Source organism: Saccopteryx leptura, chromosome 6 (assembly GCF_036850995.1).
Source record: "Saccopteryx leptura isolate mSacLep1 chromosome 6, mSacLep1_pri_phased_curated, whole genome shotgun sequence".
NCBI lineage: Eukaryota > Metazoa > Chordata > Mammalia > Chiroptera > Emballonuridae > Saccopteryx > Saccopteryx leptura.
In genome coordinates, this window is record NC_089508.1 from 124,605,344 (window position 1) to 124,629,071 (window position 23,728).

Sequence of the window (23,728 nt, forward strand, 5' to 3'; positions counted from 1 at the left end):
CTTTGTCCCTTCTGTGGCTGACTAATAATCCATTCTGTGGACACACTATATTTTGATTATCCATCTTCAGTAGATAGGCATTTGGGTTGTACACCCAGGACTGGAACTGCTAGATCACATGGTAACTACATTTCATTCTTGAAGGAACTTTCACATAGTTTTCCAAAGCAACTGCACCAGTTTACCTTCCTACCAGGACTACATGAAGGTTCCAGTTTATCTGCCTCCTCTCCAACACTTGTTATTATCTGTCCTTTTTATTCCAGCCATCTTAATGGATAGACCCTCATTTTCTAGGCGAGGAAACAGGGTGCAGTATTTGCCAAAGTTTGTGCAGTTGTTAAATGTCCAAGCCAGAACTTTTCTTTACAAAAGCAAATACCTGTATGTATCATAATGCTCTATGCTAGTCATTATTTAAGTCTGTTGCTCTTGTTAAGTTGTCTACTCTTTACAACAACCTATTAGGAGGATGCTATTGTCATCTTTATTTATAAATGCATATGGGGCCCAGACTGGTCCTAGGGTGGGGCCCTTAGGCGCAAAGCTTAAAAGACACCGCTCTCAGTTTTAATCTGCACTTACCTGACCCTACGTGCTTTACTGGCCTCATCCTAGTTGGGACCCTGTTTGAAGAAACTGAGTCATTGGAAGACTGAGTAACTTTTCCAAAGGCTCAGTATTAGGAAATAGCAGCGGTGGGATGTAAACCCAGGAACCCTGGCTCAGAGTCCGAGTCATTAACCATTGTGTTACACTATCATAATGTTAACAGGTCACGTCTGTGCTTATCCCAACTCTGCATAAATCTGCATAAACCCCCTGGTAGGGAAGAGGCCATCCTGAACCTCCAGGATAATTAGCTCTAATCAGCTATTAGGAAAACACACATCCTCCTGGTCAAGTGGGAATGAACCTGCTGCTTGTCCAAGCATGCTGAGTCCAGTGTTCAGAAATCACATCTTTCATAATCACACCCTAACTGGCTACTGATTCTTTTAACGCTGGTTCTCATTGTCTTTCTGGTGGTGCTGCTGTTTGTGGGTTTGGAATGGCTCTCTCACTGAGGCAGAACTTTCAGCCAGGCAGTGTGAATACAAGTAACACACATTTGCACATGTGCATGTCACCCCTCAGGAATGACGGGCAGCCCCTGAGAAGATGCTAGTACAGGTCCTCAGCTGACAGCAGGTCCTCTGCCTCCTCCTCTCTCAGGAGTGACAGCCAGAGTCTGGTGCAGCTGCTCTTGTCAGGTGAGCTTCCCAAGTGCAGTCTGGCCCAAGTCAGCAAGTTTTTCACGTATGTCACAAATACAGAGGCTTTCAAAAAAAAATTATACCCATATTTCTTCAGTAAACATGATAGGTTTCGCTCTTGAATTTTCACCTTTTTGTTAGAATTTCCATTCTCTCCTATGACTTTATTTCTCAATGCTGTGGGTCTGTGGGCTGGCCACGCCAGCACCACCCTAGCGCTTGTTGGGCCTCAGGGGCCCGCCCAGACCTCCTGAGTCAGAACCTGTCTCTCAACAGACCCCTTGGTGACTCCTGGGCACAGTCACGTTTAAGAAGCTCTGCTCCATCTCTGTTACCTGCACCTGGGGTCTCCACCCAGTATTTACTCCAAGGCTAGAAGTGTGGGTAGGCTTTCCGATCTTAAAGAAAAAAGAAGACACTCACACACGCAGGTTCTTTCCTTTGCCTTTGCATGATGTCATTCATTTTCCCTGGCCTGCTACAAGAAAGAAAAAAGCAAATTACATTCAAGTTATACATATTTTTAAGACTAACTTCTTAATTGCACCTCTTAAAGCAGCATGCTGCACCCCCCTCCCATCATTAAACTGAGTCCCAGGTGTTGCCAAGATTGAGAAATGCCTGCAGTATGGCACTGAAACACTGTAGCATGGCTTAATTCAAAGCCCGATCAGCTAAGAATGAAGGTGCAATTACTGATTAAAGAGGTTAAGAGTTAGCTGTGGTCCATTAAATTTTATATTCAGTGGTTATGTCCAGTGAAGGAAGAATTTCCTCATGAGGGCAAAAATTCATGTTTCCCCTTGTTGGCTATTTTAATGCGATTGTTTTAATGCGGCCATTTTGTGGAAACCCTTAGGCACATTTCCAGTTTTACGTAAAAGTAGAATTACTTATTATGGAAGCATATAATTTTAGGGTTGGAATGGGCTTCGCTGTTGTTTACTCCAGTTCTGTCACTTTACACATAAGTAAGAAGTTATGCTGAAGTCCTTTCCCAGAATATTGGGACCCGTGCATCTCAAGTCTCAGATGGGAGCGGGGTGGGGGTAGGGTGAGAAGGTGTGAAGCCTCCTCAGATCCCTCTAGCCGAAAGTGCTTCCTCTTGCCTCCAGATTCCCAAGGCACCATTTCGGAGGTGCCTCCAAAGCCTTTATCCTGCCCAGCGTTGTGTGGTCGGACCACATTTGATTCGTTTTTGTATTTCATTACCATTCATATATCACACAACCGGATGTCCTGTAGCACAGTCCTCTGCAGTGCTGCACTGAGCTGGTTTTTCCCCCCACGCTAGAGCTGAGTGGGTCTTCACAGTGGTAGCTTGAATGAGTTGTAGTGGGTGTACTGACAGTATGGCAATGGAAAAATGCTACAAATCAGAGCTATTGCCCTCCCTCCCTCCCCCGCGCCAGAATGCCAGGTATCAGACACTTCCCTGCACACCTGTTTACATGATTCTCATAAGGTTTCACAATGCAGCGGAACCTGACAAAGCCCACACCACCTTGAGCACAACCACTGGCTCCTTGTTCAGCCAGGTTGCCCCGAGAGCAGTGGAATAGCCGATGGCTCACCTCTTCTGGTGTCTTCAGGGATTATGTGTGATCCAGCCCCAGTCAGGCCTCAGGCTGCAGTAGTGTTTGGTTGCTTAGCTAAATTCTGCTTACCTGGAAAAGCAATTTGGGCATGAGTGGTGATAGAAACTGGTTCTGAAATATCAGGCATAGTTGAGTAAGAAACCCCCCCCCCCAAACTATTATCAGAAAAAAAAAAGGATAGAAAATTACTATGGTTGAACTTACAATGCTATCTTTATACTTCTGAAAAAACCTTCAGCCCTATTGTTCCCTATAGGCTCCCAACAACCTAAACAAATACCCCAATTCCCTGACTTAAGTCACGTGCTGACCATGGCTTACCGTCCTAACCTTATTTTCAGCCGCTTACATTGTCTACCAATGATTTCCACCTGCATTCTGTCTTCCAGCCTCTGTAGAGCCCTGTTCCAGCCCCATGACGTTCCCTTCCTCTGGAATGCGTCCTCTACTTTGTGCCATCACAGGTTCTCTCCCACGCCTGTTTCCACCCAGCCCCTCTGCTGGGACCCGAGCTTCCCATGACTATTCATCTCCTTTCTTGTGTGTGTGTCTGTAGGAGCAGGACCCGAGGTCCCATCGGCCCTGGCAAGTACGGGTACGGGAAGGCCCCGTACATCTTACCATTGCAGACGGACTCCGCACACTCACTGCAGAGGCTTCGGAGGCAGAGGCCCCCGTCCCGGCATTCCAGGTCTCAGGGGCTGTCCAGCCCTAGTCATGGCTACAGCCCACCAGTCCACCAGGCCTACCGCCATGGACCTCTGTACCAGGGTGACAGTGGCGCTCGTTCTGGACTGCAGGCCTCCGAGGCCTCCATCTACCAGCTGCCTTTGATCCAGGACGAAAGCTTTCCTGCAGCTTCAAGTCTCTTCCACAGCCCAGAAACAAGCCGCAGCCACAGCATGGGAGCCCTCAGGGCAGCCCCAAGCTTCTCCAAGCCGGCCCGGTCTACAGCCATCTCCTGCATTGGGGCCTACCGCCAGTACAAGCTGTGCAACAGCAACGTGAGTACAAGCTGTCGGGGCTGCCTCCCTTCCTGGTGGGTGATGTCGAACATGCGGAAGATGGTGGGATGTGGTTTTTTAGGCCGTGAATTTGCATTTGCATTTTTCTTTTCAGAGGGAGATGTGCAAAAAGGAGGAAAAAGGGAAATAAAAGAGAAAACAATGTTTTGGGGAGATGAGAAATCTATTCACTCTTTTCTGGATTATCTAAAACATCCTTATTTCTCTAGCCATTGGCATCTTACTAGAAAGAGAAGTGTGGCAGACCCCGAACCAAAGTGCAGAGTCATTATAGCTAGCAACCTCCACTTGTTTTCTGGTGAAAATGGGTCCTCCTCATGGTGGATCCTTAGACCACAGAGGCATAGCCCTCCAGTGCTCTGCCCCAGCAGAGTGCTGTGGGAAGCCCTGTGGAAGGCACAGGGACCACAGGCAGAGGAAATGGTGCTACCATACCAAGTCCTCCTTTTTCACAACCTTGTCCCCTTGCCTGTGGGCCACTTTATGCAGTTTTTAAATCTTCCCTCCCATTTCTCTTCATTTATTCTCCCCTCTACTTTTCACTTTTATAAGGTCATGCCTGTAGTAACACATGAACAACGTGGATCCCTAATTGATAGCCTGTTGCTCCTATCAAAAATAGTGTCACTCTTGCTACTTCTCAGACAACTTCCACGTTCTTTAAGCCAACAATATTCTTTGCTCAGGGGTCGGTGGGTCAAGTGCAATTGGACTGATTTAGGGCAGCCAGCGGCAGCACCAAGCAAGTGGGCGTTTGGGGCGTTGGGCTAGCATAAGTATCGTACATAGCATCACAGAGGTTTCCCGCTCTGCCAGGCATACACACTTTGCAGACTGGATCATGAGAAAGTCCGATAGGGAGTCAACTTACTGAAGATTCCACAGCTAATGAGTAGCAAAGGAAATTATAAATGGAAACTACATAACATGACCAAATGTGTTTTTTTTAAAAATATTGGTTTAAAGACTATAATATGAAAGAGAAAGGAATAGAGAATGTGTAAAGGTTAAATTTCCAAGTTGCTATATTTTTTTATTAATAATTTAATCTACCTTAATACTCTGTTACTGGGTAACGGGACAGCTGTTCTATATTAGCTTCAATTTCCTCATTAAAAATATATTTCCTGCAGTAGAGTCCATAGAAATGACTTAATTTGTGATTTTAATAATTCCTCTGAATGCCTGGATTACTTTTTTAGCTTGTTCTCCCACAGACAGACTTCAGGAATTATTAGTTTTTTATAAAGCAGTGATTTTTCTAAAGCCACTACTAATCAGTGAACCGGTTAAGTCTTCACCGAGTGTCATTGCTTGGTGTAACAGGCCAGGCACCATGAAAGGGATCAGAAAAGTTGTATTATCCACCTCACAGAATTGTTGTGAAAGTCATAAATCAAAAAGGAATACCAGTACCTGTGATTAGACTTGGTCCCTGCTCTTGAATATTTGTTGCAGTCCTTTTAAAATGAATTCATTTCCAATGAAGAACATGTTCTTTTGTTGACTAATCTGTTTCTTAGTTTTGAAGAACATCTACTTCGTGAAGGGGAAGGAAAGGGGCGTTTGGCACGTATGTGGACCTGGTATCTACTAGGCATTTCTTTCATTTCACCTACATTTGTTTAAGTCATGGGCTTTTTGCCAGATGTGTGCTGTCAGTAGCAGGGCTGTCTCTCCCTGGGCACCAGCCATGTGTTCTGGGGTAACTCCACTACAGAGGACATTGAATTGCAATGCATCTTTGAAAATTCTTGTGAATTCACAGAATCTGCTGTTGTTTTGGAAATAGACAAAACAATGTCTCAAACCCAGGATAAAGAGATAATAATAGAGTGACGTCACGGAAATGGCGCCGTGAGCAGCGCGTCCGACAGATCTCCCCAAAATCACAACAAATTTATCAACTAGAAACAGGAAAATTTATCCTCGGAGCATTCCGGAGTTCCACACAAACTGAAAGCGAAAGGACTGTTATCACTTGAATCTGAGAGACGAGGGTGTGGAGGAAGCGACCGCAGAGACGTTCATTCAAGCCGTGAGGGAGTGCGCCTGTGGTGAGTCAGCCCACACTCGGGAGCCGCGAGCAGCAGCCGCGAGCAGCCGCGAGCCGCCGCCGCGAGCAGCCGCAGGCCCGCGCCCGGTTCGGTTGCAGAGCGAGTACCGCCCACACTCCGGAGCGGCGAGCAGCCGCTGGCGCGCGCCCGGTCCAGTTGCAGAGCGAGCACCGCTAACGTTCCCAGCGGCCCGCGCACTGCGAGTGAGAGTCGCCAGCCACCGGTGCCCGGAGCACCCCATTTGCGCGTGTACCCTGGGCATTCCACGCGCCCAGAGCGCCCTGCTGGCCCGCACACCCAGGGTGCCCCATTATCCTGCGGCTGGTGCGTCCCAGCCACCAGCGGCGGGGCGCCAAGGCGGTCTCCCCTACTTGGGAGATTCTCTCCGTGGGCGGGGCACCTCACCCAGCCATTCAAGCTAACAATCAAGCGTTGGGGGAGGGGCGCGCGCAGGCAGCCTGAAATACCTTCGGGAGCACAGCTGTGACCCAATCACTGAAATTAGCTTAACCCGTGAAATCTGCACACCCTCGGTTCTAATTGATAAGATCTCTCTCAGTTCAGCGACCCAAGACAAGAGGCGTGATATTTTTTTAGTGCCTCTCGCTAAAGGGGCGGGGGCAACTTCTGATTGATAGAGCCTCCATATTCAGGGATAAACGCTAACAAGAAGGACTTGGCAGATAATAAGATCTATACTACACTAGTCGCAAGCAGAGACTAGTGCCTCTTCTTCCCAGCCAAAACAGGCTACAAAGTGTGGAAAGCCTGGGTTGAGAGGTCCAACTGAATGCTAGGCGCTGAACAGTCACCTTGACAACAATTGACTCCCACCCCCGCCTGATTACACTGGAGGCCCTGACTGCCAGAGCCTTTCCCAAAGCCTTGCACTGAGTGGGGATAGAGTGGGGATTTCCTAGCTCTTTGAGCCTCTTACTCCCCAGGCAGAAGCAGTTGCAGCCTTATAGCTGGATCACCAGGCTGCTAATTCAGGAAGGGGGGACTAGGAGAGAGAATCCAGGAAAGCAAACTCTCTCATCGTTGGACCCTGCAAACGCCAACAAGCCTTGACTACCAGCAAGACTAAAGCCAATTATATGACATTGCCATAGAATCCCATCAACTGCAAATCCCTACCTAAGTGTGACACAGGGGCAGAGCCTGGGGTACAGAGTCACCGACCAGGAAGACGGAGAGAAAAGAAAAAGGAAGAAGTTAACATCTCAAAATCAAGAAAAATCCACAGACTTTACAACTTGTTCCACTAATTTTTTTGTTGTTGTTGTTGTTTGTTTCTTCTATCTTATTGCCTTTATTTCCTCCACCTCGGTCCTTCTATTCTCTGCCCATCTTATGCTTCCCTTTTCTTGAACTACACTACCCATAAGTGTTACATTTTATTTCTCTTCTTCATCCTCACCCTCCTTTAAGGTTATACTCCAAAACACTTAACTCTCACTCTCTCCTCTTTTGTTTTTTTTTGTTTTGCTTTATCTTGTTTTTTTCTCTTCCTTTTTTATTTCTTCCTTCGTTTTTCTCTTTTTCTTATTTTTTCCTTTCTATTCGTTTTTTCTTTTCTCGTTTTACTTTCCTCCCATTTAATCCTCAATCATGAACAAATTAGTTAATTTGGGACTCAAGGCATTTTTTGGCTTTATTTTTCTTTTTCGCTTTTGTTTTTGTTTTTTTCTTGTTTGTTTATTTTTGTGGCATTTTGGGTCCTCCCAACCCAAGGTCTCCATTGTATTTAGTCTTCGCTCCACTTAATACAACAGATTTTTACTTATTATTTTTATTTTTTTCTTCTTTATTATTCCTTTTTTTGTCCTTTTTTCTGGTTCCCTCTTATCCCTCTCATTATATCTCTTAGTTGACCATCACTCACAAGCAAATCATCTTATGCTTGTCTAAGATTTTCTTCTTTTTTTTTTTTTTTTTTGCATTTAGTAGGTCCCTACTCCCCTTTTTTTGCCCCTTGAACTCTTCACCCCAAATCAGGCCCTCCATTATAGTCACGATATTTCCCTGAGGAGGGGAGAGGAGGGAAAGAGAAGAAAGAAAAAAAGGGGGAAATAATAAATTATTACTGTTTTTTTTTGTGGGGTGTTTTACCTTTTTTTCTTTCTTTTTTTTTTTTTTTTTTCTTTTTACTCTTTATTAATTCTAATTAGTGCTATCAACAAGACCACCCTCAGATGCCAATAAGAAAGAGGAAATCGAATATTATGGATACAAAAGAAAGAGAGGTAACACAAATAGATGTGGAAAAATCTATGGAGTAAAGACTTAACATATTGGAAGCCTTGGAGCTAAATGACAGAGAATTTAAAATAGAAATCTTAAAAATACTCAGAGATATACAAGAAAACACAGAAAGGCAATATAGGGAGATCAGAAAACAACTCAATGAACACAAAGAATATATTACCAAGGAAATTGAAACTATGAAAACAAATCAAACAGAAATGAAAAACTCAATTCACGAGCTGAAAAACGAGGTAACAAGCTTAGCTAGCAGAACAGCCCAGATTGAAGATAGGATTAGTGAAATAGAAGACAAACAACTTGAGGCACAACAGAGAGAAGAAGAAAGAGACTCAAAAATAATAAAAAACGAGAAAGCCCTACAGGAATTGTCTGACTCCATCAGAAAGAATAACATAAGAATAATAGGTATATCAGAGGGAGAAGAGAAAGAAAATGGAATGGAGAATATACTCAAACAAATAATAGACGAGAACTTCCCAAGCCTGTGGAAAGAACTAAAGCCTCAAATTCAAGAAGCAAACAGAACACCGAGTTTTCTTAACCCCAACAAACCCACTCCAAGGCACATCATAATAAAGATGACACAAACCAATGACAAAGAAAAAATTCTCAAGGCAGCCAGGGAAAAGAAGAGTACAACATATAAAGGAAGGCCTATTAGATTATCATCAGATTTCTCAGCAGAAACTCTACAAGCTAGAAGAGAGTGGACCCCAATATTTAAAGCCCTGAAAGAGAGGAACTTTCAGCCAAGAATACTATACCCATCAAAGCTATCCTTCAAGTATGAAGGAGATATAAAAACATTCACAAATACAGAAAAGATGAGAGAATTTATCAACAGAAAGCCCCCACTCCAGGAAATACTAAAGGGGGTTTTCCAACCAGATTCAAAGAACAAAAGAAAACAACACCACAAATAACAGCTCCACCAAGAACACAATAAAACCAAACTTAAACTGTGACAACAAAGGAAAAAAAGGGGGGAGAGGATGGAGATTAACAGTAGCAAAGGACGATGAAGTGCAGAAATACTTATAAGATAGGGTACTACAATGAATATGGTAGGTACCCTTTTCATTACTTAATGGTAACCACCCTAGAAAAAACCACCACAAAAACACTTGACTTTAAAAAAGGTAGCAACAGAGGAAAGAAGTATGGAACACAAACAAACAAAAACAAATGATAGAAAAACAAAAGAGAAGAATCAAACTAGATACAAAACTAACAGAAAGCAATTTATAAAATGGCAGTAGGGAACCCACAAGTGTCAATAATTACACTAAATGTAAATGGATTAAACTTACCAATAAAAAGACACAGAGTAGCAGAATGGATTAAAAAAGAAAATCCAACTATATGCTGCCTACAAGAAACACATCTAAGCAACAAGGATAAAAACAAATTCAAGGTGAAAGGCTGGAAAACAATACTCCAAGCAAATACCATCCAATAAAAAGCAGGTGTAGCAATACTCATATCTAATAATGCTGACTACAAGACAGAAAAAGTACTCAGAGACAAAAATGGTCATTTCATAATGATTAAGGGGACACTGAATCAAGAAGACATAACAATCCTTAATATATATGCACCAAACCAAGGAGCACCAAAATATATAAGACAGCTACTTATTGACCTTAAAACAAAAACTAACAAAAATACAATCATACTTGGAGACCTCAATACTCCACTGACGGCTCTAGATCGGTCATCCAAACAGAGAATCAATAAAGAGATAGTGGCCTTAAACGAAATACTAGAACACCTGGATATGATAGACATCTACAGGACACTTCATCCCAAAGCGACAGAGTATACATTTTTCTCTAGTGTACATGGAACATTCTCAAGAATTGACCATATGTTGGGCCACAAAGACAATATCAGCAAATTTAGAAAAATTGAAATTGTACCAAGCATATTTTCTGATCATAAAGCCTTGAAACTAGAATTCAACTGCAAAAAAGAGGGGGAAAAACCCACAAAAATGTGGAAACTAAACAACATACTTCTAAAAAATGAATGGGTCAAAGAAGAAATAAGCGCAGAGATCAAAAGATATATACAGAAAAATGAAAATGAAAATATGACATATCAGAATCTCTGGGATGCAGCAAAAGCAGTAATAAGAGGAAAGTTCATATCACTTCAGGCCTATATGAACAAACAAGAGAGAGCCGAAGTAAACCACTTAACTTCACACCTTAAGGAACTAGAAAAAGAAGAACAAAGACAACCCAAAACCAGCCAAAGAAAGGAGATAATAAAAATCAGAGCAGAAATAAATGAAATAGAGAACAGAAAAACTATAGAAAAAATCAATAAAACAAGGAGCTGGTTCTTTGAAAAGATCAACAAAATTGACAAACCCTTGGCAAGACTCACCAAGGAAAAAAGGCACAGAACTCAAATAAATAAAATCCAAAATGAAAGAGGAGAGATCACCACAGACATCATAGATATACAAAGAATTATTGTAGAATACTATGAAAAATTATATGCCACCAAATACAACAATCTAGAAGAAATGGATAAATTCCTAGAACAATACAACCTTCCTAGACTGAGTCATGAAGAAGCAGAAAGCCTAAACAGACCAATCAGCAGGGAGGAAATAGAAAAAACTATTAAAAACCTCCCCAAAAATAAAAGTCCAGGCCCAGACGGTTATACTAGTGAATTCTATCAAACATTCAAAGAGGACTTGGTTCCTATTCTACTCAAAGTCTTCCAAAAAATTGAAGAAGAAGCAATACTTCCAAACACATTTTATGAGGCCAACATAACCCTCATACCAAAACCTGGCAAGGATGGCACAAAGAAAGAAAACTACAGACCAATATCTCTAATGAATACAGATGCTAAAATTCTAAACAAAATACTGGCAAACCGAATACAACAACATATAAAAAAAATAATACATCATGATCAAGTGGGATTCATCCCAGAATCTCAAGGATGGTTCAACATACGCAAAACGGTTAACGTAACACACCATATCAACAAAACAAAGAACAAAAACCACATGATCTTATCAATAGATGCAGAAAAGGCTTTTGATAAAATACAACACAATTTTATGTTTAAGACTCTCAACAAAATGGGTATAGAAGGAAAATATCTCAACATGATAAAGGCCATATATGATAAACCATCAGCCAACATCATTTTAAACAGCATAAAACTGAGGACTTTCTACCTTAAATCAGGAACAAGACAGGGTTGTCCACTCTCTCCACTCTTATTTAACGTGGTGCTAGAAGTTCTGGCCAGAGCAATCAGACAAGAGAAAGAAATAAAAGGCATCCATATTGGAAAAGAAGAAGTAAAGGTATCACTTTTGCTGATGATATGATCCTATACATCGAAAACCCGAAGGACTCCACAAAAAGATTATTAGAAACAATAAACCAATACAGTAAGGTCGCAGGATACAAAATTAACATACAGAAGTCCATAGCCTTTCTATATGCCAACAATGAAATATTAGAAAACGAACTCAAAAAAATAATGCCCTTCACGATTGCAACAAAAAAAATAAAATACCTAGGAATAAACATAACAAAGAATGTAAAGGACCTATATAATGAAAATTACAAAGCATTGTTAAGGGAAATCGAAAAAGATACAATGAGATGGAAAAATATTCCTTGTTCTTGGATAGGAAGAATAAATATAATCAAAATGGTCATATTACCCAAAGCAATATACAAATTTAATGCAATTCCCATCAAAATCCCTATGAGATTTTTTAAAGAAATGGAACAAAAAATCATCAGATTTATATGGAACTATAAAAAACCCCGAATAGCCAAAACAATCCTAAGAAAAAAGAATGAAGCTGGGGGCATTACAATACCTGACTTTAAACTATATTATAGGGCCACGATAATCAAAACAGCATGGTATTGGCAGAAAAATAGACACTCAGACCAATGGAACAGAATAGAAAGCCCAGAAATAAAACCACATATATATGGTCAAATAATCTTTGATAAAGGGGCCAACAACACACAATGGAGAAAAGAAAGCCTCTTCAACAAATGGTGTTGGGAAAACTGGAAAGCCACATGCAAAAGAATGAAACTTGACTACAGCCTGTCCCCGTGTACTAAAATTAATTCAAAATGGATCAAAGACCTAAATATAAGACCTGAAACAATAAAGTACATAGAAGAAGACATAGGTACTAAACTCATGGACCTGGGTTTTAAAGAACATTTTATGAACTTGACTCCAATGGCAAGAGAAGTGAAGGCAAAGATAAATGAATGGGACTACATCAGAATAAAAAGTTTTTGCTCAGCAAGAGAAACTGATATAAAAATAAACAGACAGCCAACTAAATGGGAAATGATATTTTCAAACAACAGCTCAGATAAGGGCCTAATATCCAAAATTTACAAAGAACTCATAAAACTCAACAACAAACAAACAAACAATCCAATAAAAAAATGGGAAGAGGACATGAATAGACACTTCTCCCAGGAAGAGATACAAATGGCCAACAGATATATGAAAAGATGCTCAGCTTCATTAGTTATTAGGGAAATGCAAATCAAAACTACAATGAGATACCACCTCACCCCTGTTAGATTAGCTATTATCAACAAGACGGATAATAGCAAATGTTGGAGAGGCTGTGGAGAAAAAGGAACCCTCATTCACTGTTGGTGGGATTGTAAAGTAGTACAACCATTATGGAGGAAAGTATGGTGGTTCCTCAAAAAACTGCAAATAGAACTACCTTATGACCCAGCAATCCCTCTACTGGGTATATACCCCAAAACCTCAGAAACATTGATACGTGAAGACACATGTAGCCCCATGTTCATTGCAGCACTGTTCACAGTGGCCAAGACATGGAAACAACCAAAAAGCCCTTCAATAGAAGACTGGATAAAGAAGATGTGGCACATATACACTATGGAATACTACTCAGCCATAAGAAATGATGACATCAGATCATTTACAGCAAAATGGTGGGATCTTGATAACATTATAAGGAGTGAAATAAGTAAATCAGAAAAAAACAAGAACTACATGATTCCATACATTGGTGGAGCATAAAAATGAGACTAAGAGACATGGACAAGAGTGTGGTGGTTACCAGGGGTGGGGAGAGTTAGGGGGAGGGGGAGGGGCACAGAGAACTAGATAGAGGGTGGCGAAGGACAGTCTGACTTTGGGCGAGGGGTATGCAACATAATTTAATGACAAAATAACCTAGACATGTTTTCTTTGAATATATGTACCCTGATTTATTAATGTCATCCTATTACCATTAATAAAAATTTATTTAAAAAAAAATAGTTAACAACAAAGTATATATTACAAACAAAAAAAAAAAAAAAAAAGAGATAATAGTAATAAAATGTTGTCAAAGGGTAACACAGGTTTAATTGCCTTCCCTACTGTAACACTTTGCACAGTGTCCTGCCCAGTGCATCTGTCACCCCAAGACACGTCCTACTCACTGAGTGAGCACTCCTTAGTGGTCCTGTTACTGCACAGCTTTTTTTTTTAAAGCCCAGGGCTTCTTGTGACTTGGGCCATACTTTATGGACAATTTAATTTTGTAAAATAATTTTTTAAATCAGTTTTTATTTTCCAATTACAGTTGACATACAATATTATATTAGTTTCAAGTGTACCCCAGTCATTAGACATTATATAACTTACTAAGTGATCATCCCAATAAATTTTATACCCTTCAGACACCACGCAGTTAGTTATTAGAGTGTTATCGACTATATTCTTTATGCTGTACTTTACTTGTACATTACTATTCTGTAGCAACCAATTTGCACTTCTTAATTCCTTCACTTTTTTCACCCATTCCCCCAACTGCCCATACCATCCGGCAACTATCAAGGTGTTCTCTGTATCTATGTGTCCGTTTCTGTTCTACTTGTTCATTTAGTTTGTTTTTTAGATTCAATTATTGATAGGTATTTATTGCCATTTTATGGTTTATATTTTTTATCTTATTTTCCTTCTTTTTCTCAAAGAAGACCTTTTTTTTTTTTTTTTTTTTTTTTTCTGAAGCTGGAAACGGGGAGAGACAGTCAGACAGACTCCTGCATGCACCCGACCGGGATCCACCCGGCACGCCCACCAGGGGCGATGCTCTGCCCCTCCGGGACGTCGCTCTGTTGCGACCAGAGCCACTCTAGCGCCTGGGGCAGAGGCCAAGGAGCCATCCCCAGCGCCTGGGCCATCTTTGTTCCAATGGAGCCTCGCTGCGGGAGGGGAAGAGAGAGACAGAGAGGAAGGAGAGGGGGAGGGGTGGAGAAGCAAATGGGCGCCTCTCCTGTGTGCCCTGGCCGGGAATCAAACCTGGGACGTCTGAACGCCAGGCCGACGCTCTACCACTGAGCCAACCGGCCAGGGCCTCAAAGAAGACCTTCCCCCCCCCCCCCCTGTATTTTTCTGAAGCCGGAAACGGGGAGAGACAGACTCCCGCATGCGCCCGACCAGGATCCACCCAGCATGCCCACCAGGGGGCGATGCTCTGCCCCTCCGGGGCATCGCTCTGCTGTGACCAGAGCCACTCTAGCGCCTGGGGCAGAGGCTGAGGAGCCATCCCCAGTGCCCGGGCCATCTTTGCTCCAGTGGAGCCTCGGCTGCGGGAGGGGAAGAGAGAGACAGAGAGGAAGGAGAGGGGGAGGGGTGGAGAAGCAGATGGGCGCTTCTCCTGTGTGCCCCGGCCGGGAATCAAACCCAGGACTTCTGCACGCCAGGCCGACGCTCTACCACTGAGCCAACCGGCCAGGGCCAAAGAAGACCTTTTAACATTTCTCGTAATACTGGTTTGGTGGTGATGAACTCTTTATCTTTTTCTTGTCTGGGAAGCTCTTTATATGTTCTTTGATTCTCAATGATAGCTTTGCTAGGGGTCCTTAAAACCATTCCTTGGTTTGATGATTTACCAGGAGCATTCACAAGACCCAGTCTGTAGTCATACACAGAACTGTGATTTATTATAATAAAAGGATACAGAAAAGAACCAGCAAAGAGAAAGAAAGACACAATGGGTCGAGTCCCCAGAAAGCAGGCACAAGCTTCCAAAAGCCCTCTCCCAGGGGAGGAGAGACATACTTAATCCCCAGCACTGAGTTGTGACAACACATGTGGTCTGTTGTCTACCAGGGGAGCTTGTCAGAGACCTTGTGCCCAAAGTTCTCACTGGGGGTTGGTCACAGAAGCATCCTCTGCCTGACATATAACTAAAGTCCCCAAGTTCAAAAGAAAGCTGATGTTCAGCCTGAACTCTATTGCTTATACATATGGTTTGGGCATAGTGGGTATATTGCTTATACATATGGTTTGTGAACTCTTATCACTTAGGGGGTGATTCCAAAATCCCAATGTTCAGCCACTAGTCAAGGACCAATGTAAGGAGAGCAGTTCCAGTCCTGCTGTGTGAAGTCTTAACGTGTACATTCTCCATGTGGACCCATGTGCCCCAGCCTCATAGCACCAGTGACCTCACATGAACATTTACATATCCTTCCCTGTGTCCAACATGAAGACATGACACAAATGTCCAAATTATTCAAATCTTTCTATTCAAAGAGGGAAAAGGTGAAAGGGTGCTATTGGGAAAAATCATACTAATCTCACGGGGACTGTAGGCTATCAATTAAGTCCTCTCCAAAGATTAAAAATAATGCATGCATTTAGACATCTCTCCCAGTTATTATCTGGGAGAAGAAAAAGAAGGGAAAGTAGGCCAGGGAAGGTTGGAAATATCCACTGATTTCAGAACTCAACACCTAAAACTAAGTTCCCAATATGTCTCACCCCAGTTCTAATGGAATGTGCCCTTTCTCAGACCACTCCACTCCCACAGCAGAGGTCAGTGCCGAGCTGTATGGTAATGCAAATGAAAGGTGGCCTGAATTAGGGGAGATGGTTTTGACAACTTCCATATCTCAGAGCAGTTTCTCATCACTGGGCACAGTCCCTCTACCAACATCTTTATGGTCTAATGACAAGGAAGTTGCCACCTGCAGCTATTCGTACATCATTGTGCTTGGTGCTGAAGCAGTTAGTGAGAGGAAGAAGTCAGAGCAAAGAGCAGAAGGCCACAGGGTTGCAGAAGACTCCATTGAGGCTGGAACAATTGGGCTGCGCTTCCAAGGATGGCAAAAAAAAAAAAAAGAGAGAGAGAAAAGAACATTTGGGGGTAAAAAGAAGCAGCTTAGACAAAGACAGGATGGCAGGATTGTGTCACAATCTCATGTGGCCATGCCTGCCACAGGGTGGGACCCTCTTTTCTTTCCCTCCCACCTCTTCCTAGCTATTTTAAATCACAGTCTGTAACACAGGAGGTCCAGACCTGGCAAATCGAGCTGATGTTGCTGTGAGATCCCAAAGAAAGTACAATGAGGGCCAGATGGAGTGGACATAGCCTTTATTACTTACATACAGGGGCGGCACTGATGGTGACAGGTCAGCAAAAGCTCCACACTCTGTTGAGGGGTTGATGGTTTTATAACTAAGCCCTGGGCAATTGCTCAAGTGAAACTCTGTCTATGGGCAAGCAGGCAGGCAGCGGACACTCAGAGATGGGGGCGGGGTGTACACACTGTTCTGTGCTCTTTCTCCTTGAGCATATCTGTGACTCAGTTCCCTTGTCCTTAGTAAAAGCTCCGCTGCAGCTTTAGTACCCTCTCTTCCACAGCTTGCGGCCAGGATCCGTGACCATGGCAACAGGGACTAGGGAGAGGAAAAGGCCATGTCCAGCATCAGCCACACACAGTCTTACTGGGGAGTTAATTTTTTAACATCTTGAAATACGGAAATGTCACATGGCCTTGTTTGACTTCTATATGTGAGATAGATGAATGAGAAACTTTAAAAAATACTGTGAAAAGTCAGAAAGCAATTCTAAACCACTGGTTAAATTGAAGGTTAGGCCTGCAAGGGATCATGTGTTAGGGAGCAAAGCTGAGCTGCATACAGACTTGAGCTACACCATCAGAGAGCGGGGTTTCCTCTGGAGAGTAACAACTTTCTGAGGACCTTCCCTAAAGCAGAGATAATAGTACCTACTCCAGAAGGTTGATGCAAGGTTCAGATCCGGCCCTAAATCTGTGGAGTATAGCATTATACAGACAAGTTGCTAGTAAGTATATCATTTGGACCTGGATGAATAAATGTGACTTACATGCCTCTCTGTAGATAGGAGTGGAGTAAACTCTTCCCATATCTGAACAGCTTTCAGTTCTTAAGTGCCAAGTCACACATTTGTGGATGAAACAGTCAGACTTACTCAGTCCCCCTTTGTCCTCTGGGTTAGCTGTGGTCAAGAGACCTTTCCCTTTGCCCAGCAATAGAACAAGACTCCACCGTGATGTAGCTTCAGTATAATCACCTTTGGGTCTTGTTTAAAGTGAGGAAAATGAGACTTTATGGCCGGTTGGCTCAGTGGTAGAGCGTCGGCCTGGCGTGCAGAAGTCCCGGGTTCGATTCCTGGCCAGGGCACACAGGAGAAGTGCCCATCTGCTTCTCCACCCCTCCCCCTCTCCTTCCTCTCTGTCTCTCTCTTCCCCTCCCGCAGCCAAGGCTTCATTGGAGCAAAGATGGCCCGGGCACTGGGGATGGCTCCTTGGCCTCTGCCCCAGGTGCTAGAGTGGGTCTGGTCGCAACAGAGCGATGCCCCGGAGGGGCAGAGCATCGCCCCCTGGTGGGCATGCTGGGTGGATCCCGGTCGGGCGCATGCGGGAGTCTGTCTAACTGTCTCTCCCCGTTTCCAGCTTCAGAAAAATACAAAATAAAATAAAATAAAATAAATAAATAAATAAAAGAAAATGAGACTGTAGATAACTTCATGCCAGTGGATTCTTTATACTCTTGAATGTGCATATTTGATATTAAGCTCTACCTTACAATGGCATGTGGAATTTTAAGCATTCTAGAGTATCTCTTGGATTGTTAAGCTCATGGAAGATGTCCCCTGTGACATACTGCCAAATCACTAATTCATGCAGCCCTAATGATATCTGGATGTCATCTTTAAAGCTAAGAAAGGTGTTTAATTTCTTGCCTCCAGTGTATATGAGGAAGCCAAGGTGACCTACTCCAGTCTCATTGGAGAATTTGTGGTCTCATAGAGCAGAAGGCATCAGGCTCAGCCCCGACCACGGTCACTTACTCTGCAGACTGTGACTTGGCGTCCAGGTGCACAGTGGCATTGACTGGGTGGGGCCAGGGACGCCAAGATTAGAGTAAGCTCTGTCCTGAAGGAGCTCAGAGTCTAGTGGGAAATAGTTTTAGAACTAGGTACTAACAAGTGCAGAGCACACAGGCAGCCCTACACGTGCCCATAGGCACTTTGAAATCTGCAGATGGGGGAGGTTCGCCTGGCTCTGACAAGAGTCAGTGAAGGCCTTCCTGGAGAATTGCAGGCTGTGCAGGTGTTTGGAGAGTTTTCTAGTTACAGGGAGTGACAAGGACCTAGTTAGAGCCCCTTTATACTGCCATCATGCCCAAGGAGGGAGAAGGGAGTTCTCAGGGTCCTCTTGGTGGAATCAGATGTTGTTTTGGGAGCAGCAGTACAGGGTGACCTCAGGACGGGGGAGGCGTCCGCGGTTTGTCCACCACACTGCACTTTCCCAGCTGTGGCAAAAACAAGCACACAAGTAATTGAATGGAGAGTTGTTTCTTCTTTATGCACGCTCTTGGAAGGCCAAAGCTTAGGAACCAAAGAAGAGTCTGTATAGGGGTGAAACTGGGCAAGGAGAAAACCAGACCACATTGCTCTGTTGCCTGAGGGACACAATTAAAGTAGACTTCTTTCCTGCCAGCTGTTTCTGGAGTTATTGTTATTTGCTAAATGCATGCATAGACCAGGACACTCTGTGCCCTTGGTGCTGGAGGGGTGACTCTCCCCACACTCTCAGAAGTACCCTGGATTCTGCCCTCTCTCCTGGAGAGGAGGTGGCGCTCTGACTTCTTGTGGAGAAGGGAGGCAAAGGGCAAGGTGGGGACAAGGCTAGATGTTTTTAAGGTGTACTGTTGTTGCCAGAGGAGGCTTGATCTCGAGTTTAGACATAGAGCACTTAATGTTTTGAGAGGAAAAACTCCTGGAGCTAAAAAACCAGCTTTTAGCAAACAGGGATGTAATGAGTCCTGGCATCAGCGACTCTCCAGTAAATTTCCCTGGGGTGGGGCTGGCTCCTGCCAGTGGATTCATCCATGTGGTGTTGTCTCTGCCTCACGCATGGGAAGTGAAAATCAAGGAAAGATGTCGGACAGATCTTCAGTGTGGTTAAGGTTAAGCATGCCCTGTTCGGGCAGATTCTATTTCAGCCACATTTCTAGTCTGATACTGAATGAAAGAGGAGCTGCCAGCTTCCTGGTTTTAAGGAGAAACTGAGCCAGTGGGCCAAGTAGGAATCCAGTGAGATTCTGTTAGGTGTAAGACCTGTGGGAAGTGTTGGCCAGCCCCTGGGGGGACAGACCTCTCTACCTGCAGGTTCAGTGTAGTTTTCTCTTACTCTGAGCTCATCACCATCACCAGCCTCCTTTTCCGGGAAGTGTGTGCTAGTGTTGTGCTCATGATGTCATTCCGCTTCCCCATGGAACGTTTTTCAGTTGACTTCTTCATAGTCTCTCCGTGGCCTATCATATACATATGTGAATACTTGTGGATATAGAAATATTAAGTCTATTTATTAAATACATAAATACTAAATGGAAATAGTCACATATATTCATGGACTAGATATATAAGTATCACACGCACCTGTATATGAATTGTTCACAGTTGTCACTTTTTGTGATTATAAAAAGTATTGAGAAATGTAACAGTGGTAGAGAGAGGTGTATCTTAGTCCCTCTCCCATGATGAAGTCATAGTCAGTCATTATTTTTTCTTCTTTTCCAAGTGAGAGGAGGGGAGGTTGACTCCCGCATGCTCCCTGACCGGGATCCCCCCGACAACCCATCTTGGGCCAATGCTCTGCCCATCTTGGACCATGCTCACAACTGAGCTATATTTAGTGCCTGAGATGGAGACTTCATGGAGCCATCCTCAGCGCCAGGGACTGATGTGCTTGAACCAATTGAGCCATGGCTGCAAGAGGGGAAGAGAGAGAGAAAGAGAGGAAGAGAGAAGGAGAGGGATGGAGAAGCAGATGGTCACTTCTCCTGTGTGGCCTGACTGGGAATCGAACCCAGTACATCCACATACTAGGCTGATGCTATACCACTGAGCTAACTGGCCAGAGCCACAGTTAATCATTTTTAATGTTTAGCTTTTTATGGTCATTCTCCCCATAACTCTAAATAGCATGCTAATACCCCTCCCTGCTTTTTTATATTATCAACTTCAGATTTTCTCTGTTAGCTCCTCCCACTGAAAAGGAAGAAATCACCCCCTTTCCTCCTACTCTGCTGATCTCAGCAGGCCACATTTCAATTTTCAATCATATTTTTAATATGCTGTGTGTCCATAAAGTCATGGTGCACTTTTGACTGGTGACAGGAAAGCAACAAAAGACAATAGAAATGTGAAATCTGCACCAAATAAAAGGAAAACTCTCCCAGTTTCTACCTATTCAGTGCAGTTCGATGTGGGCTCCATTTTTTGCCCTACACACATCCAAACGATAGTGAAGTTCTTGCCACACACGGGTAAGGACATCTGGTGTAAGAGAGTGAATAACATCTGTGATTCTCTGTTTTAAGTGATTAATGTTGTTGATACGTTCAATGTACACATGTTGCTTCACATAACCCCAAAAGTAAAAGTCTAAGTGCGTCAGATCCGGGGATCATGGTGGCCATGGCTTCAGAGAACCCCTGATTATTCACTACCGGGGGAATGCTCTATCCAGAAACTCATGAACAATGGTGGCGTAGTGTGGAGGAGCGTTGTCCTGTTGAAAGATGACACCTTCTGGAAATCATGGCACTGTGTACAATTCCAACATGTCAAGATAGGACTTTGCCGTCACAGACTGCTCCATGAAAAAAAATGGGCCTATCACTTTATCATGCATCAGGCCACACCACACGTTCACTTTAGGGGTGTTACGTTCATACTCAATGTAGGCATGAGGATGTTCAGCAGCCCATATTCGGACATTATGGCGATGAACATGTCCACAGATATAGAAGGTCACCTCATCACTAAACACAATCTTCTGCAAAAATCTTGCATCATTGTCGATCTCATGAAGCATATCTGTAGCGAACACGCATCGTGTGGGTCTATCCGCCAGTTTGATAGCTTGCAACAGCTGCAATTTATACCCTGTAAAACAAAGACTTTTTTTAACACCTTATGAACTGTAGTCTTACTTAGGTGTAATTGTCGAGCACACGCACGCACAGATTTTTTAGGGCTCCTTAGGTAGCTATCCTGTATAGCCTCTACAGACTCATCACTGACTGATGGCCTACCAGAATGGGGTTTCTCCACCAAACTACTGGTTTCCTTCAACTGCTTATCCCACCAAGTAATGTTATTCCTATGTGATGGTGCTTTGTTATAAACGCACCGATACTCACGTTGCACTTTGGTCACGGATTCGAATTTAGCAAGCCATAGAACACACTGAACTTTCCTCTGTACCGTCCACATCTCGACTGGCATGGCCGTGGGCTGCTCTGCTGTATACACGGTGTTACGTCATCATCTGCGCATGTGCACATGCTGCCACATCATCCTACAGAAACTGGAAGGGTTTTCCTTTTATTTGGTGCAGATTTTATATTTCTATCGTCTTTTGTTGCTTCCCTGTGACCGGTCAAAAGTGCACCATGACTTTACGGACACATTATATATAGCTTATTAATTTTTACTTTCTTATTTATCAACATTAGGAAGGTTCAGTTAACTCCTTGTTTTCCAAGATTAAAAATTGAGTGCCCAAATAATTTGTTAAATTCTTCTTATAGAGTTCTTTATAGTGGTGCAAGGTCTAAAGTTGTGAGTGATATTCTTTTGCATTAATAAAGCCATGGTAACAATCGTCACTTGTGTGTCTTTTTCTGTACAAACAGCTGTAGACCTGCTTTTGCTCACCCCGTATTTTGGTTTATGTATTTTGGCTTGTGAAATCCTGGGAAGAGGATACGGGGTTCTTCTCTACATCCTCCACCCACCACCCCAGGCAGGTGGCGGGAGCACAGCCCTGCTCACCTGCAGAGGAATTTCACACCCTGCCCCAGCAGAGAACAGAGGGATACAACCAGTCTCCCTCATGTGCCCCCTGGAGCAGCCACTGGGAATGGATGCTCCTGGGGAAAGTACGGTCTTGAACATCTTGCCGTATACTTCCTGGTTAGTTAGAAGAACAGAGAAGGTGTTCTCTTTCAGACCTTCTTCCAGGCATCAAGATATATGAATGTTCTAAAGAGGGAGAGATGAATAAGCCCTTGTAGAATAGGCCTGGGTTTTTGTGGGCATGTGTCCAGAGTACTTAAAAACACAGGGTTCTCTTAGGTAAATGGGTGGGCTTAGTCACGTTAACATCTCTTGTGCCTCTGATGTACACTTTGAATGAGAGGGGAGCACCTTTCCCTAGGACATTGATTTTCAACATTTTTCGTCTCATAGCACACATAAACTAATTGCTGAAATTCTGCAGTGCACCAAAAAACTGTATTATATTTTTTGCCAATTCGATTAAAAAAAAAGGCATGCTTTTGATTCACTCACACCAGACAGCTATCATTGTGTTGCCTGTTGTTCTTTTTTTATGTGACAATCCACAATAAAAGAGGGCAGTGCCCTAACTACATTGTCAGGTAGTGCACATCTTAACAATTCTCGTGGTGCCCCGCTGGGCCTCTTGCGTCATAGCAGTTGACAATCTAGGGATTTTCATTGTGAACTGGACAAGGGAAACAGGTGTTTGAAAACTAAGAAAACCTTAGTTTTTTGTTTTGTTATTTAAATTCAAAGCCTTGACCCAGTCCTTTGGGAGAAACTAGTCCTCTGCCTGGGAGAAACATGCTGGAAGTGGTGGGGGTGGCCGCAGAATCTTTGCAGCGTTGAGTCTGCTCCAAGTAACCTGAGAAAGCAGATATTGAACATACTTGAAAAATGTGCTGGATTACTTGTACGAAAGTTTGGTCTATGGTCATATGACTCTCCAGCTTGTGGAGACGGGGGAGGGGGGGCGGTTGGAGAGACTCTTTTCCAGAAAAGAAAGGAGGGGCGTTTGCTCGGAACACCTACTTTTTAGGCACTTAGAGCTCCTGAAACTATGATATCTGCTTGGTGCCCGACTCAGCCAATGATTAGCATTGCTGTTCACTAGAAACTTGAACATGTTGCTAATTTAATTCTCATGAAAGTCTCTGGGAGGTGAGAATGGTAGGAGTAACTTAGGTTTAGAGAAGCAAGGTGCTTTGCCCAGGGCCACATAGCCACTTTCTCATGGCCTTGTGGGGATATTTTCTAGACTTCTTTTTTTTTTAGATTTCCCTACAGTGTTGATGTTTAAATACATCACATGTTGCTATGGTAGTCATTCTTTTGATTGAATCCAGAGCAA

General features: G+C 43.3%; 1 protein-coding gene across 2 annotated transcripts in view; it reads left to right on the plus strand.

Moving 5' to 3' along the window:
• Nucleotides 1-23,728, plus strand: part of THSD4 (thrombospondin type 1 domain containing 4) — a 715,204-nt gene that overhangs the window by 127,778 nt on the left and 563,698 nt on the right. For both annotated transcript variants that reach the window (XM_066388579.1, XM_066388578.1), the window contains one exon: nucleotides 3,411-3,858. In XM_066388579.1, coding sequence (XP_066244676.1) covers nucleotides 3,411-3,858 — 448 coding nt within the window. The remainder of the gene's footprint in view (nucleotides 1-3,410; nucleotides 3,859-23,728) is intronic.